This window comes from Cyprinus carpio, chromosome B14 (genome assembly GCF_018340385.1).
Source record: "Cyprinus carpio isolate SPL01 chromosome B14, ASM1834038v1, whole genome shotgun sequence".
NCBI classification, from domain to species: domain Eukaryota; kingdom Metazoa; phylum Chordata; class Actinopteri; order Cypriniformes; family Cyprinidae; genus Cyprinus; species Cyprinus carpio.
Window position 1 is genome coordinate 20,474,817 of NC_056610.1, and position 18,563 is coordinate 20,493,379.

The 18,563-nt window shown below is 38.3% G+C and overlaps 1 protein-coding gene across 12 annotated transcripts in view; it reads left to right on the plus strand.

Annotated features, from left to right (window-relative positions):
- mbnl3 (muscleblind-like splicing regulator 3) overlaps positions 1 to 18,563 on the plus strand; it is a 47,096-nt gene that overhangs the window by 4,181 nt on the left and 24,352 nt on the right. For 8 of the 12 annotated variants that reach the window (XM_042738513.1, XM_042738512.1, XM_042738509.1 and 5 more), the window contains exon 2: positions 8,539 to 9,617. In XM_042738513.1, the coding sequence (XP_042594447.1) occupies positions 9,444 to 9,617 (174 nt within the window). In that variant the 5' untranslated portion in view covers positions 8,539 to 9,443. Of the gene's footprint in view, positions 1 to 2,538; positions 2,755 to 8,233; positions 8,384 to 8,534; positions 9,618 to 18,563 lie in introns of those variants that run through there. The other 4 variants (XM_042738505.1, XM_042738504.1, XM_042738506.1 and 1 more) reach the window with 4 other exon arrangements.

The window sequence follows — 18,563 nt, forward strand, 5'->3', positions numbered from 1 at the left end:
TATTTAACTGTTTAGATATAGTTTTTTGTGTATTTCGCATTAAATTTTCAAGATGTTTTCTCAAGACAGGATATATTCCATAGATTGCTATCTGACATTGAAAATCTGCACCAGTTTAAAAAAAAAAGGACATAAAAATATCATCTTTGACAGTGCACTTGCTCCTCACAGTTGTTTTGTTTCATCAGTTTGTTGTTGCAACATTACACTGAGCTGGGCAGAAGGGAAGAGGCTCAGCCTGTTGTAATGTGTCATGTAGCTCTAAGCCTATGATTTTCGAGTTTGTTTGTGATCTCCAGAGCACCGTACGTGTCTCTGTCCTTGCTGTGAGTTTGTGAGCGAGCTCAGGCAGCTGTGTGTTTTTATGAATGAAGGCAGTGGGGCTGTAATAGGCTGAGAGGATTATATATACTTAACCTAATTATTGTTCCCTGTGGCTGGGGGCTTTTCTCCTCTGCCAGTCTTGTCTCACGAGCTCTTCTGTCTCAAACCCTCTCTCCATCTTAGGCCCTGCACGTCTCCAACTTAAGCTGTACGAACTGTCCATTTTCTTTAGTGAAGTTGCCGTTTTGGCTGTGGGGAACAGAGAACTATGTGTCCATGTATTTTTGCATTGCTTCCTTTCATTAAGGGAAGTGCACACATGGCTTAATATCGGTTACATTTGGGTCGTACTTCTGCATGAGATTCTCTGCACTGATCAGCCTTGTCCTTTAAATGTCATTTAGACAGTTTGTTCCCTGTAATGGCCAGGACAGTGTGTCTATTCATAAGATTCAAACTTTTAAAGAAGTATGCAACCATCTTATACCGACTGAAACTCTTCTTGAAGGAAGGAACTAAAAAAGTGATTTTTTTTTAAGGATAAATAAAGCTGTCGATCTCCAAAGTGACAGAAGCACAAAAAAAGTGTCATTTAAAGTAGTTGATGTGACTCAAGTATTATAATTCAATTAAGCCATTTGATATTTTTGTGTGACAGCAAAATTTCTTTATTTAATAGGCTACTCTTCGATTCCGGTGGATTGTGAACTATTGCAGCCAGGACATCAAATCTTGAGAAGTGGATCAGTCTGATTAATAAATGAATCATTTTTGGCTAAACTGTTCATTTAAGAAAAGTAAAAGATTCAAACATTTAAAGAAGCATGCATCTTTTTGTTAAAACTCTTCTTAAAGGAACAGTTCACCCAAACATGTAATGCTACCATCATTTACTCACCCTCATTTCGTTACAAACCTGTACACATATAGTGAATTTCTGAAGGTTAACTGAGGCTATCAAGTTCCAAAAAGCACTTTCAAAGTATCAAGTAGTCCGTATGACTTGCACACTATAATTAAATGACAGGGTGAAATTTAAGTTATTTGCTGATATTTTTCCACTCCAGTGCACTGTGAACTAGATCAGAGTCTTGAGAGTGGCTTTGTAACTAGTCCTGTTTTGTGAACCAAATCAGCCAAATTAGTTGAAAAGATCTGACTCATGAATCAGACATCACTACTTCTCTCATGAACACACCTAGGGTGGATGTGAAGATTTCAAATGAATGATGACTAAAATTTTAGTCTGTTCCTCACACAAAGCCATTGACTTCGTATGACTTCAAAAGACTTACCGAATATAGTGCACATGTTATATGGACCTCTTTTATGATACTTTATGATGCTTTTTGCAGTTCAGAAGCTTTTCAGCCTAAGTCTTCATTCACTTTTGAAAAGAGTGAGCAAGAGAATCAGGTTTGAATGACAAGAGGGTGCGAAAATAATGCCATAACTGGGTGTACTGTCACTTTAAATAAATTAAACAATGAATAAACAACTATTTGAAATCATATTATAACCCCAAACCTTGTTAAAATCTCAAATGTCTCAAAGCATGACTTTATCTCTGAGAATAAGTGTGGATTCAGTTTCATTTCTCCTTCTACTTTAAATCTGTTTGCCTATGGTTTCACCTCAGCAGGATAAGCAGCACACAAGAGACATTTAAAGAGACAGTTCACCCCAAAAATAAAAATCCTGTCACCATTTACTCACCCTCATGCCGTTCCAAACATGTATGACTTTTTATCTTTTGCATAACACAAAAGAAGATATTTTGAAAGAATATTTGTAACCAAGCCATTTTGGTCACCATTGACTTCAGTTGTATAGACAAAAGATATATTTCTCATAATATCTTCTTTTATGTTCACTAAAGAAAGAATGTACAGGTTTGGAACGACATGAGGGTGAGTAAATAATGTAAATGATTACTGTCACTAAGCAGTAATGCAAAGGTTAACTGTGAGCTACTGAACTGTCTCCTAGCCGTGAGAAATGCTGCAGTACAAGCTGCAGCAAGCAGACTGCATGTGGGGAGCATGTGCTGTGCTGGTGGAGCTGCAAGCAGCATGGGCTCGCCTGTATGCGTCAGCTCTGTGGTATGAAGGTTATGTTGTGGCGCTCCAGTGCTGCTGAGCGCTGCAGTGCATTGGAACAGCAGACTCCTCTCTTTCCTGCCCTGACCTCTGCCAACTGACCCTCACACTCCCACTGGAGTCTCTGCGGACGAGCGTGGCAGAGGCGGAGAACCAGATTCAATCATGCGTTGGTTCTGCATGTCATTCCAATGTAGTTACTTCACTTGCTTTTCTGGGCTTATTTGGGAACTCAGTGCCACTTACTGTCGGAGTGGCAGCCCGTATTGAAAATGCTTGTCGTTTGAATGCAGCGACTGTTTGCCCGTCGTCATCTTCCCAGCAATTCAAGGTCAGCTTTATGATTATTTGCATGGAAGTGCCGCATTGTTCTTTTTTCCCCATTCGCATGTGAGTCATGTCCCAAAGACTGAGCTTCCATGAAAATAAAACATACGAAAGGCCCCTTGGCCTTTGGTTTATTTACATAAGCAAAATGTTGCACTCCGTTGGGATCTGAAAAAGACATATCTGCAGAATGTTGCTTTATCAAGCCACTAGTTTTGCGTTAGCTTTTAAAATATATTGGTCAGCAAGTTTTTACAGTATTGTTGTAGTCTGTTTGTTTAATTAATATTCCTCCTATTGCGCACAAATGATTAATTCTGTCAATTCGGGACATGAATTACAGTGAAAGACTTCTTTAAAATGGGAAAAACAGACCTCAAAAGAACACTAAATGGTGTTTACTGTAGTGATCACTGTAATTATTACACGTAGGGCAGCTGTTGTCATATTGATCTGTATAATCGATAATTCCAAGATATAAGATTAAATATTACATCAATCATAAATCGAATATACAACAAACAACAAACACTGCATACCTATTTTCAAATTTAAAATTAAAAAGTTAACACCAACACTTAAACATACATTATACGTTAAACAGAAGAAAGTAAGTCACATATAGGTTTGGATAATTGATTAATCTAACTATTATTAGAACAATTAATCGATCGTTGATTACTTCACTTATTAATCAGTAGACTTTGATTATTCAGCTTTTAAGTAATTAGTTAAAATATTGAGTTATACATATTCCAACAAATAAATAAAGGTAATCACTTCAGCTTTTGAAAATCCTATTATGTAATTACAATTATTATACAGTTAATTTATACAAATAAATATATTTGGCACACAAAATGAGATGACGGACAGTCTTGCACTACAGTGCTACACTGGTCAAACCACACTATTGCAAGCTCTTACATTAGGTCATTTCAGAGCAAATGACTACTCGACAACAAAATTATTTGTCAACTATTTTTTATTGGCGACATTGTCGATAATGTCGACTAATCGTTTCAGCCCTACACAGAAGAATCATTTACTGTAAGATCAATAAAATACATTTACAATATAGACTGAATTTCATGCAAACTTCAAGCCTGTTGAAATATAATTTAATTTAGCAGGAATAATGTTATTTCTCACAAACAGACAGTAGGTGTGATTTTTGTTGACTTTTCAAACTGAGACGGCCCTGAACAGCACACTAGTATCTACAAACCACAGCCAAGTGCTGTTAAAAGATATTTGTTTCTCAGATGCCTTGTCTTCTGCTAAACATTCCAGTTATTGACTTTCTCCTTGATTCTTGTGCATGCACATGCGGCGCCTGAAGGACACTGCTACAAGTGCAATGAATATACAGCTCCGTGACCTTGTAGAAACGGTACACACTCACCACCTCCACACTTCTGATACTTACAGCCACCTTTGTAGATCTACACCAGAAACACGCACACATGTATGCCGTGCTGTATATCCTCCGCCCAGCCACCTTCTTGCTGTAGAATATCAAAGTAAACACAACCTGCACTTACACTAGCCTGTATAACAATTGTATTACATATAGCTGATGTTATTAGCATTGAGCACAAGGTTATTTGTTTTCTTGTCTGTACATTAGAGATATTCATTCTCTCTGAAGTCTATCTGGTTTTCTGAAAATTTTCTACCATTATTTTTAAAGGGGTGGTATGACGTTGCTAAAAATACCATTATTTTGTGTATTTGGTGTAATGGTGTAATTTTCCACATACTGTACATTATTGTTGCTCCTCTATGCCCCGCCTTTCTGAAACGCGTCAATTTTTACAAAGCTGATCGATTTTTTACCATACCATACTGTGATGCTGTGTCCCGGCGCGATTAGACAAAACTAATAAAACCCATTACAAACGAGGCATTTGTTGCATCCAGTGGGGAAATAATTATGGATTATAATGACTTATATTGTCTTTTTACGCATTGTGTTGCATATCACGCCACGTAAACATAAAACCGTTTGTCTGCATTTGTGATCGGAGAAACGACAAACCACAAGCGCTACTCTACACTGCTCAAAACTCATCAGTGGCAAATTCTTTAAATATGAAAACATACAGGTTGCGAGTCAGAACAGCTGGCATTGTAGGTTCAGGAAACAGTCCTACGTTAAATGCGTTGAACACATGAATATTTGGTTTGAACTGTTCTGGAACAGTGTTGTAAATACAACTTAACCACTGATTTCTAGTTATGCCCTCTTTTGGAAGACCAAACAAAGTATTTTTCACTTTCACAGCGAAACACGCAGCGTCTCCACAACATGGCAGCTGCAGCAACAATACTACAGCGAGAATCAAAGATACTCCTTCTTTCTTTGCGTGAACATTTGGGCAGTGTTATGCACATTTTCCCACACAGTGATGTAGACATGTGGGGGCATGTTTAAACGAGGCATTTTAGGAGGGCGTGGACGAGTCTTAACTTTTATAAAGAATATCTCTTTGGGTTTGGGACTTTAGTCTTTGCAACTTTAGGGATCTTATCTATGCACAAACAGCTTGTAACAATCCAAAGAGAAATGAAAACTTGAAATCACATCATATGACCCCTTTAATCTTTTTCCAGGTTTAGTGCAAGTTTTTCTGTGTCTAATCTAGCTATTAAATTTTCAGTAGTGTGTTAGTAGCTCTTTTCAAAATAGTGTGGCTTTTCCCTTAACAAGCTAGTTTTTCCAATACGTGCATTAAAAATGCTGCATTGCTGTTTTTAATGTCATAGTGTATTGCATGCTCAGCCTGAGCGAGCTGAGGGAATTCAAATTCTGAATTCATTCTTGCATCGTTCAGATGGTTTATGAAACCATAAATAAACTGATTACAGTCCCTGGTATCACTGTATTTCTTTGTTAGAGTAAAATATTGGGGGGTGCATGATATATCAGTACCATATAAATTATCGTCTGACATTAGAGTGTTCTTTTAATATTGGTATTGGCTGATATTACATTTTCATTGTAAATGCTAATTTCCCCTATTTTTACTTTTAGATTATCTTTACCGATCTAATCATCACTTAAAATTTAAATAATCTATTTTTGAATTTGAAAAATGGTGGAAATGAGCATCAGTAATTAAAGTTGGCTTAAAATGAAAATTCATCCTACTTGTTTTCTAAATGCATGATACAGATCTCATTGTGAACAATTCATCCATGCACGTTTCTTTAATAAATTTGACCTTTGTAATTTTTAATTGTCATAAATCGATCTTCTGGTGAACTGACAGACTTTTATCTGGTGATGTATGCTGTACTTCCCCAGTCAATTAGTTTGCACCTTTCTAACAAACGATTGCAAGCTTGCATTCAGATCAGCCTCCAACCAAACAAAAACCATTGGAAAGTCCACAGCCTACACATCTTTCTTTTACAAAAATCCATTTCACTCTTTTTAATGTATTTCACATTACAAAAGAAAAAAAAATCCCTGCTTAAGTTTCATTGTGACTGTAAATATCCAAAAATGGCATATACATTCAATATAGACAGATACTGATAAACTAAATAATTTTTTTTTAAATGTAAGCCAATAACCCATATAGTCCCAATATATTATGCACCCATATTTTTATTTTTTAGCTATTGCCCCTTTAAGTAACTAGATTGTACTTAGCTTGTTTTTAGTCACTTGTAGTGTAAATAAATACCTTTTCAATAAAATATCTTGGCTGTACTTTAACCAGTTATAAGTGAACTTGTCAAGCTACTGTCAAAGTCCTTTGCTTTTTCACTTTTCATTCAGCCATCCTTCTAGATGAAACAATACACCGTTCTTCTAGCCTTATCTGCCTTTATGCCTGTACAGTAACTACAGCTTGTAATAACTAGGCCAGACATACACCAACTAGTCAGGTTGAGTCTCGTCGGTCCACATTGCATTAATAATTTACTTAATTACATTGGGAAATCAGTTCAAGACATCTATTTATAACCGGTCCCATTGTTTCGGGCAGTGTGTGATCGTTACCTCTATAAGCCGCAAAGATAAAAATCATCCAATTTTGGAAAAAACGATGATTATCATCTTAGGGGAGATTAGCAGTCATCGGGCGGGCGACGCATGTACTACACATTAGGGTAAAAGCGGGGTCTGCAGAGGGACTCAGACCCGCCACATGTTCTCTTCACAGATCACCTCTCTGTTCACCTGCCTACATATAAATGAGATAATTGGCCTTTCGCTTTGTGTGCAAGAAGCAGGTGTGGCTGAGGTACTGTGCTGCTCTGCTCTGCTCTGAGACAGAGATGTGCTAACTTCAGTGCTGACGAATAGCTCAATGCAGGTCCGCGTTCCCCGGGGGGGCGTCTTCATCGATCTTACTGTAGGGCTGATATTGGGGGAGGGTGCACTCGTCAGCCTGCTGTAAAACCTACTTTCTGCTTTGCACGGTGTTAGGTTGCGCTGCATTTAGTGCCTTTGTTCTTGTATTTGGAGGTGGGTGTCATTAATTCAATTTCCATCTTCTCTCCCTCATTTCTCTCCTGATCTCCCTCACCGCATTGCTCTCCTTCTGGACCGTCTGTCTGCGTGCTCCGATCACGCGCTCACCAAACACCCCCCCCCCTCCACCTTCCGCCGCCTCCGTCTGTGTCTGTCGCTGTGAGACACGGGGACAGATAATATCTGCCTTAACCTCTCATCTAATCCCCTCAATGTCTGGTCATTCACCTCTGCTTTATTTGTTTTCATTTTCCTGTCCTTTTATTTGTTTATCCATCCGTCCCTCCCTCCCGCATCGGTTCAAGTGTGCTTGGTCATCACGCCATTGATTATTCTTCACTGTACTGTCTCCCTCTCTCTCAAGGGACGGCATATCAGCTGACAGACCCACCCAAGACACCCACTCACATCCCCCTGTGGCACCGCCCCCGTGTTTCACGTCTCCATCCCGCACACCTTCCTGTGTAGAACGAATGCGATAACCATCCATTCACTTCTCCTTTCTTTTCCCCCCGTGATTGCCTGTACCCCGATAATGCTCCGGGAAAGCTGGAGAGCCGCTCTCCTTTGGATTCAGCCAAGGAGCAATGCAATGACAAAGAGGGTGGGGAGACTAACGATCGATATATTAGGCTCCTCCTGATTGGCCGATCCACATTGCCCGGTTGCATCGCAGCTGCCGATTGGCTGTTGCAGTGTTCCGTGCTCAGCAGCTGCAGCTATGGGGATTTGCCCTTCCTGTCGGCTGCTCTACTTCCTTTTTCAATCACAAAAGCCACGTTTAGATCCTGAACTCTGGGAGCATGCGATCAGCGAATCGCGAGTTTATGGCCTTGCTGTTTTGTTTTGAGCTGACTTTGTCGCCCCAGAGTCGTAAAATGACGCTACTGTCTCCCCCATGCTCTCTCTCTCTCTCTCTCTCTCTCTCTCTCTCCCTCTCGCTGTGTGTCCCTTTTCCTGCCTCCTCCCTCTTTTCCCTCCCTCACTGTATCTCTTAATCAAGACACAGCCTGCCCTTTCCTTTGCATTGCTGCCTGCCTCCCGTCTGCACTCCTCCTCTACCTCTCGTGCACTCTCTCACTCGCGCTTTGTGCCATGCGCTTTCAGCCTGTCTCTCGCTCACCTCTGTATTCCCCAGTTACAGGTTTGCAAAACCTAAACAGCTGCGGCTTTAGGCATTTCCTTTGTTGTTTTGAACTTTTGTCGCTTGCGTTTTATCAACTTGTAAGTGTTTCGAACGGAACAAGCTGTTTTAACTGAGTTTGTTGCTTTTGTTTTTGTGTCTTTTTGCAAAGACAGGTCTCCTGCCGCAAAGGACTCTCTCAGAAGTGCGCGAGGACACGTCACAGTGCGATGAAAGGGACGCAGGGAGAGCAGGAGGGATGAGAAAGCGATTCAAGTGAAAGAAGTCTCGCATTACCATAAAGTGCCTCATCTGGATGCTGCGGAAGCCCTTCTCTGTGTCCGCTTCGGAGCGCTCTCTTCTCCGCTGACTTGAGCGTGTGCGCTTGGCCTTGGCTCGGGCTATATTTCACTCTGACAGTCAATCAACCCATTTGCCTGTTCCTCGATTCCAGCTCCGCCTGCTCGCCATTTCACCTTTTAATACAAGGACGCCAGTCGATTAGTTTCCCTTTTGGGTTCTCAAAGTGTCTCTCTCTTCACTTCTGCAGTCTCTCCATCCCTGGCGACCCAGACATGCGAGTATCTTTAGGGACTGCTGCGCCTATGGCAACAGGGCAGGGGGTTTCGGAAGCCTAAATTTAGAGAAAGTCCGTTTTACATCAATGCAAGAGGGTTATTTTAAACCCAGAGCTCCAGCGGGTGAGTCTAGACAGTGGGGCGACCACTGCAGACAAATACAAAGTGCCGCTCTACTCTACTTTTAATGCCTTGTATTCCTGGACGGCAGCCGAAGATGCACCGCAGCATGTCACAGTGACCTACTCCACCTCAGCACGCTCGATTCATCGCTCTCCCTACCTGACTTTACACTGATCTCATATTCTCGTCATACTTCCTCACTGGCTGATCAGCAGACTATGCCCCCTTCCTGTCCATAAGAGAGTTTGGTTTTCATATCTAGACTGGTAGTCTAAGGATCTCCTTGCCCCTGTGCTCATTTTTTGCAGCTTTTGTGCTTCATCACGCCTGGCTGCCCCACCCCAGCCCTCCATTCACCCGCCGCTCGCCGAGGGATCGACATGGCCATCAATGTGACCATGGGTCGCGACACCAAATGGCTGACGCTGGAGGTGTGCAGAGAGTTCCAGCGAGGAACCTGCTCACGTTCGGACAACGAATGCAAGTTCGCTCACCCCTCTCGCACCTGCCACGTGGAGAACGGCCGCGTCATCGCCTGTTTCGACTCACTCAAGGTAACCCAGATGCATGTGCACGCAGACACTTGAGTATGTTTTACTATTGCACTGTGATATATTAACCATTAGAGCATTATTTGATATTTTACCACAGATTTCATCATTCACACATGGTGTTTGGTCATTTTGTCAGATATCACTAACACCTCCAGGCTGTTTTGCTGAGTAGTGATCTTTTTTCAGCCTTAGAATGTAGTTTTTTTCTGTCAGATTCTTAGGCTGGAACCTCTGGTTATGGATTGGTCAATTATGATGAAAAGTACTGCGATGGCACTATGGGACAGTCAACAAATGTTCAAGATGAGGTTAGGGATAGCAAATGTCAAAGTTTACCAATATGTCATTGAAGAAAGCATATTGATTGACTACCAATGAATTCTGGCAGTGTTATATGGTATATCCAAAAAAAACATGCTAATGCCATGGGGTTATCTACAAAACCATCCATGGCCATTTTTGGTATTTTTGTGTTCAAATACTGATTTTCTTTGGAAGCATGATAAAGTCATTTTAGAGGGAACAGGCACAGTTCACTCAAAAAAAATTCCATTATCATTAACCCCTCATGTCACTCAACTTTTATGACTTTCTTCTGTGGAACTCAAAAGGAGGAATTTTGAAGAATTTACCTTTTTATGCCATGCAGTTATACAGAATGGGAACTGGGGCTTTGATGCGTCAAAAAGTGAATTCATATATATTATCATTAAAAGTTTGGTCAGTAAGTCTTTTTTATTATTATTATTACTTTTATTTGACAGAAATGCATCAAAACAGTATGTTACAAAAGATTTCTGTTCCAAATAAATGCTGTTCTTTTGAACTTTCTATTCATCAAAAATGCTGAAAAATATATATCATGCAAATATTAAGTAGCACACTTTTGTTTTCAACATTCATAATGATAAATGTTTATTAAGCTGCAAATCAGCTAATTAGAATGATTTCTGAAGGATCATGTGACACGGAAGTCTGCAGTGAGGCTGAAAATTCAGCATTGCATATATTTTCAAATAGAAAAGTTACTTTAAATTGTAATAATATTTGATCAAGTAAGTGCAGCCTTGGTAAGCAGTGAGTAGGACCTACGTCAGTCTGATTCATGAATGACCGATTCATTGAAAAGATCTGACTCAATTGACTGATTAATTAATGAATTGAATGTCATTAGTGGATCAAAAAAACTTCAAATTAATTTTGTTTCTTCCACAAACCCATTGTCATATTAAGTCATATTAATTACTTTTGTGATGCATTTATGATGTTTTTATATGCTTTTGGAGCTTGCAGTCCTCAGTGCCCATTCATTGTTATTCCATGAAAAGTAACAGAACATCAGATAACATCTCTTTTGTGAATATTGTGAACAGAGTTTTAAATGAGATTTAAATGAGACCCTCATTCTAAATGCGATTTTGAATATCAAATTACGACAGAATTTTCACTTTTGGATGATTTGTCATAAATATAAAGATGTTTTTGTGATTTATGAATTTATAAGCTCACATTTGTTGTACCTTTTATTTTCTGATTTGTCCATGTTAATCTCAGAAAGCAGCAGCCAGCAGCACTCTGTGGCTCAATCAGGACTCACATTAACCGTGGTGCTGAGCATTGAGCTATGAGCAGAACAAATGTGTTTGTGTGTTTATGTCTCTGTGTACGTGTTTATGCGCAGCTAAAGAGCCAGACAAGGTCCTCTCTGTGCAGCAGCTGTCTCCTCCTTTATTGAGCTAGAATGTATTATTTGGCCATTTTTGGCTGTGTGCAGCATGTGTGGGGGAGTTAGGGAGGAGGAGGAGTGAGAGAGAAAGCTACATGAGGCCTAGCAACAACACCGACCGACTGGATACAGTAATCCCTCTGAACCGTGTTACAGTTGTTAGCACTGGGCGCCAGCGACCTGTGTAGATTACTTGCTCATCCAATTGTTTGATTGTTTTTATCAGAACAGTAAACGCAGCCAGCCGTCACTATCTAAAAACTCAGGGTTAGATTGCTGTTATGACTGAGAGAGGGAGGGAGATCAAATAAAGCTAGAGAATATAAATGAGAGAAATCCTTTGTGATGTTTGTATGTGTGTCTCTGAGGAGTTTTAATGGTGCCTGCTGAAGTGCTAAGGAGAGGTGTGCTTAAAGTCGGCATGAAACAGAAATTTTGATCGTCTTTTCTCCTTTATTGTGACAAATCTGAGTGAAAAGGGTTCTTGAACAAGAAAAAGCGTAGGGTGGAAATTGATTTTGTCTGTTCCAATCAAATGGATTGGATTGTTGTTGTTTTCGAACACATGAATAAAATATGATAGGTAGCACTTTATGTTACAGTGCTGTTCCGCATGTACATACTGTTTACTTATAGCAATTACAATAACTGGGCAAGAACTAGGTACTAACCCTGAACCAACCCCTAAACTGAATCTTAAAGGGGTCATATGACGTTGCTTTAAAGAACATTATTTTGTGTATTTGGTCTAATGCAATGTGTTTATGCAGTTCAAGGTTAAAAAAAAACACACATGATTTTCCACATACTGTACATTATTGTTGCTCCTCTATGCCCCGCCTTTCTGAAACGCGTCAGTTTTTACAAAGCTCATCGTTCTGAAAAGCAAGGTGTACGCTGATTGGCCAGCTATCCAGTGCGTTGTGATTGGCCAAATTAGGGCTGTGACGGTCGCCATGACAACCGCGTCACCATGGTGGTCAGTTGCCACCGCCGTTGTCTACTGCCGCCGGCGGTAGTGCACCTGACGTCACGCACTCTACGCACAACTGAAAAGATGAAAGATGTTAACAATAAATGTGGCAACGAGTCCTATTTCAAAGAGAGCACGTGCAGACGAGGAGTTAATGCGAGGAGTTTATACTTTCACCTGGCTCCGCTTCGCTAACCTACACAAACTTCAAAATAAAAACACACATATATTAATAAAATAAACACGCACGTTTGTTAATAGATGAGATTGAGCCTCATTTATTATTATTTGTGTTTCAAATATATATATAGGCCTATATACATAAATTATATATATATAATTAATAATATATGTATCAACTTGTGATTGGAGAAATGACAAACAAGCGCTACTCTACACTGCTCAAAACTCACATTTGAATCATCAGTGGCAAATTATTTCAATATAAAAAACATACTTACAGGCTGTGTGTCAGAACAGCTGGCATTGTAGGTTCAGGAAACGGTCCTACATAAAATGCGCTGCACACATGAATATTTGGGTTGAACTGTCCTGGAGCAGTGTCGTCAATACAACTTAACCACTGATTTCTAGTTGTATCCTCGTTTGGAAGACCAAACAAAGTATTTTCGCTTTCACAACGAAACACTGTGTCTCCCCGACATGGTGGCAGCAGCTGCAGCAACAATACTACAGCGAGAATCAAAGTTACGCCTTCTTTCTTTGCGTGAACATTTGGGCGGTGTTATGCAAATCGTCCCACATTGTGACGTAGACGTGGGGGTGTGTTTAAACGAGGCGTTTTAGGAGGATGAGTCTTAACTTTTATAAAGAATATCTCTTTGGGTTTGAGACTTTAGTCTTTGCAACTTTAAGGATCTTATCTATTCACAAACAGCTTGTAACACTCCAAAGAGAAAGAAAAACTTGAAATTGCATCATATGACCCCTTTAACCATTTAGTTACCTTGTATTACACTGTAAGTACACATGAGTGCACATACTGTAAAAAAAAAAGTGCATGAAATGATGTGCATGGATAAATAATTTATATCAAACACTGCAATATTCCATAAAAACATAAGAACTGTCCATTTTGATTTCTAGCATTTTCTGAAAAAAAATATTAAGACTTTTACATACAAGAAAAAACGGATGATCATTTTCCACAAGTTGATATGATTCTTTAGGGTCTCAGTGAAAAGTCTATAACATACTTTGGTTAAAATTTCTCAATGGTAGTGTAAAACAACACCCTTTTTTCCTTGTCAAAAACAGCTCTGTTCACAGCGAGCCGTTTCAGTGCATGTTCCTTTAAATGCTAATGAGCTACTGCTCAAAAACAAAAGTAGTCCTCTGTGTCTTCAGTGGCTCAGATGTCAGGAGTAAATGACGACTGCTGTGTTCATTATTACATCCAACAACAAAACACCTCAATTTTGGGGAATTTAAAAAAACCCTGGGTGGATTTTTCTCTTTAATGGGTGGTTGTGTAGACACACTGCCAACAAACATTTCAGTTCAAACAACATGTAAAAGTGAATTTTGCATCTGATGACCGCTTTAACATTTATGTATATCTTGTGTAATATCTCAGGTGTTAAGTGCAGCTCCTTCAGTCATGATCATGTATCTCCAAGCCCAATCTCATCCCCCTAGGCGCCCTCTCCACAGCTCCACATCTCTGCTAATTTATCGACATCCCCTAATGGCTGCTACTGTGTACTTCCTTCCACCAGCCCCTGCTCTTGCATTTTTGCTGTTCATTGACCATTAATCTGGTTTGGTTTGCTTGAAAAAGTATCAGAGATGCATGAATTAGGCAGTCAGATGGTCTTTGTAAATGTGATTCGATTATTGATGTAGTACTGATGCTAGATTCTGTCTGAAAAACAAAATCAGCAGGTTCTGTCATTGGTGGTGTCTGATTCACATGAACATGAGTTGAAAAGCTATTTTTAGGAAATAGGACAACTAAATGGACACTGAGAGACACTGTTCCAGGAAGCAGATTTAATGGGGACATATCATAGAAAACAGGATACTTTTAGCCCTTTTGCAATAACAGAATTGATGTACCATGTGAATATTAAAGTACACTACTGTTCAAAAGTGTGGGGTCGCATTTTAAATGTTTTTGAAAGAAGTCTCTTTATGCTTACCAAAACTGTTTTCATTTAACTACAGTAAAAACAGTAATATTTAAAATATTTTTACAATTAAAGTAACAGCTTTCTATTTGAATATGTTTTAAAATGTAATTTATTCCTGTGATGGCAAAGCTGAATTTTCAGGATTATTACTCCAGTCTTCAGTGTCACGTGATCCTTTAGAAATCATTCTAATATACTTATTTACTGCTCCGTACACATTTCTTATTATATTACTACTGATGCAAACCTTTGTAATGCTTAATATTTTTAATGGGAACAAGTGATACATTTTTTAGGGTTCCTTCATGAATAAAAAGTTCAGTTTATTTTGAAAATGGAAATTGTTTGTAACAAAATGTCTATACTGTCACTTTGATCAATTTAATGTGTAGATAAAATATTAATTTCATTAAAAAAAATTATCTTACTGACCCCACATTAACATCACAAAAATATTAACATAATCATTTTAAATGGTGGGATAGACTCTTATTATTTTATAAATAATGGACTCTACTTGTCTAATAAACACTAAATATTATTATACATAGTCTTGCATAGTCTGACAGCAGAAGGTCTGGCAACCTTGGCTGCTTTGAATGGCCAAGACCTGCACAAGAGACCATATGACTCACAGGCAAAACAGCCAATCACATTTCGTTTTGTGCCGCGTCATGTTTAGGGGTGAAGAGATGTCCCCACAATAACAGAGCGTTGTATAAAACTCTTGGACATATTTTAAAGAGTCTATGCTGCAAAATTTACATATTTCACATACTTTGTAAATCCGGCGTTAAGATGATCCTGATAAGCTCTCATTGTTACAGTTGTAAACACAGCGTCTTTATCCTTTTATCAGTGGGTTTGGCGCCAGGGCATCTTTGTTTCCAGGCAGAATGTTAAAGAACTTGACACACACATCTTCCGGAAAACCTGTAGAATTCAACCAATCAGATGACGACTTTGAAACTTCTGAAGTGTTTCCAATTTTGTGTGCCGTATGCAGGCTGAGACTATATTATACATGGAGTGGGTTGTCTTATGGGGTATTTTCATGTTGAAAATACATGACCAGTTAAATGCTACTTGCTTAGCGGTTCCTCTTGCTACAAGTCCTGGAAAACCACCATATTGTCACAATCACAACATAAACAAAAATGGCTGAGTGCGCCTTTAAACAACGTTAAAAAATTTAAATGAAAAACATGATGTTGTTTTTGGGCACTAAGATTGTTAGTTGTCAATCTAACAACCCATAAAGGAAAAATAAAATTCTGGGGAATTTGCTTTTTGTACATGGAGATTCACCATGAAAAGGTTCAGTGATTTTAATCGAAGGATATTGTAGTTTAATCAGATATGCAGTCTGCTTTCTTCATTTATGCCTTCTCTCTTTTTCTTCCTCCCTCTCCCTTTCTTCCTCTCTGGCCAATCAGTAGTGAGGAGACAGTATGAGGCAAAACTTTCTCTCGGTTGCTGGGTGTGTTACCATGACTACGCAAAGGAGATCCCTGACCTAGTCCATCCTACATAACATGACTTACAGCTTTTTATCTCGGGCGTTTCTCGGCTCGTGGGGACGCTGTCAGAGCCCTCAGCATATTTCCCGTATCTCTCTGTGGTGATGACCCATGTTTTTTTTGTTTCTCTGTGTACTATTGAAATGGGAGGCGTGTTCTTACTGTCTTCCTGAATGTTAAAGCTCGGCTGTGAGGCTGCTTCTCATGTGTGCTTTGGCAGGATCACCTGTCTGCTCCTTTGAGACGGTCCGCTCATTACCCACACACTCCCACAACACATGTTGCTGATGCAATTGCTCTCAATGTCAGTGTGTGAAAGCGATGTACAAGTGTCAGGGCACACAATTAACAATGTTGCACATACCTGTGACATCTCTGCATGCAAGTGCCTGTGATTGTTTTATTAAGAAGAATTGTAGCGATGCGTTGTTGTGTTTGGCATCAGCCTCAAACGGCACACCCACCAACCATCCCATTAACCCCTACAGCAGTCTGTTGGTAGACTGTTGTGCATATTGCCCACAAAAGTACTTTCTTGACTTGGCAAGCTCTAATCTTATTAAAAGAAATGTTATTTCTGTGCTTTGTTCAGAAAGAAATAATGATTACAGAATTTATACACATTTTCCTATTTTTCTTGTGTGTGTTTTCTGTTTAAATTGTAGAAATGTATATATTGTCGTAATTGTCATTTAAAATCTGCCATCAAGATTAATTGCTAACATTAATACAGCCAAATGCATTTGGAAAAAATTGATAATTGATTATTTGTTATTTTAATACGTTATCTAAAATGTATTTACAATTTAAAAACATGTACATGTTTCTAATGGTAGTTTAAAAAAGTTACATAAATATGGTAATAACACTACCATTTAAAAATTTAGGGTAAGATTTAAGAATAAAAGAATACTTTTATTAATCAAGGATACATTACATTGATCAAAAGTGACAGTGAAGATATTTTTTTCTTAAAAAGATTTCTATTTCAAAGAAACGCTATTCTGTTTCCATAAAAGTATTAAGCAGCATTTCTCTGTATTATCAAATCAGCATGAAGACTTGGGATGCACCGAATGTTAGGCAACTGAAATGATTTGAATAAGCGAAAAGACCGAATAAATTGTACCAAACAATGACATGACGCGATCAAATAGAGGGGCACACTAATGCAGCAAACATGTCAGCAGTGTAGAATCATTTAAAACTGTCCGAGAAAGACACAGACAGAGAGAGACTGTTTAGCATTGCGTCGCATGTCGTCGATGAAAAGAGGTTACTGTATCTTGATTGAAATCGCGAAATAGCCTTAAACAATTAGTAAATAAACTGCAGAATGTTATGTTTTTTAATACACGCACAAATTGCATGTATTCAAACAGCGCTGCATGAGTTTGTTAGCCAGGGTTAAATAATTTGTGAGGAAAATCTGCACTGAAACAGTGTTACTTGCCAATTGCACAGTAACATTTTATGAATTTTTACAAGGCATGTAACAATGCGATATGTGCGACAAACACCTTACCAAATTTGTATTGAGAATCATTTATAAATTTGCTGTTGTCAACAAAAAGATGCACTGAGGTCTTTTGGTGGGTTTTCGCCAAAATAAAAGCTGAAATAAAGCAAGAAGTCCATCAACATTCATAAATGTTAGTATTGTTATCTTACTATTCTGTAAAAAAAATAAGAAAGTAAAACAATAATAATGATAATAGAACTTATAACAGCTCTATTAATACATTTATTATAACATTCACAAAGTGTTTAAACTGGGATCTGTAATATTTTCCAATGTTTTTAAAAGAAGTCTCTTCTGCTCAGCAGTGCTGCATTTATTTGTACAGTAAAAAAATACATGCCTTATTCAAGAAGGGGGGTCTCAGAAATGGCCAAAAATATTATTTTACTAACTTAATTTTAAGTTAAATTGTGCTTTGTCGATATGTTTGCTAGAATGTTAAAAAATGTTCAGTGTTAAGTAAATATTTTGAAATTGTTGTTTTGTAAAAAAAAAAAATTTCTTTGAAAAGCAAGACAAAACAGTAAAAAGCTAATTTTGGCTATTTAATTTATGCAGTGGTGAATAAATTGGCATAATACATGGGGGGGAATGCAAAAAAAAAATGTGTTTGAAGTCCGGTATTCGGCCTTTGGCCCAGTGTTTCATTTTGTTCCGTTTCAACAAGAATTTTCATTTCGGTGCATCCCTACTGAAAACTGGAATAATGACTACTACAAATTCAGCTTTGCCATCATAGGAATAAATAATGTTTTTAAATACTGTATATTAAACCAGAAAACAGTTCTATAAATTGTCATAATATTTCACAATATTACTGATTTTACTGTATTTTAAATAAACACATCTTTGGTGAGCATAAGATATATTAAAAAATGTAAATAAAAAAACCTAAACTTTTAAAATGTAGCATATAATTACAAATTAATTTCAATCCTATATTTAGTACATTTAACAAAAATGTTTTTGTATATACAATATTCAGATGTTTGGACATTAGACTTTAAATTGAAGTTAAATGATACCAAACAGTGTGAATCCAGTGCATAACA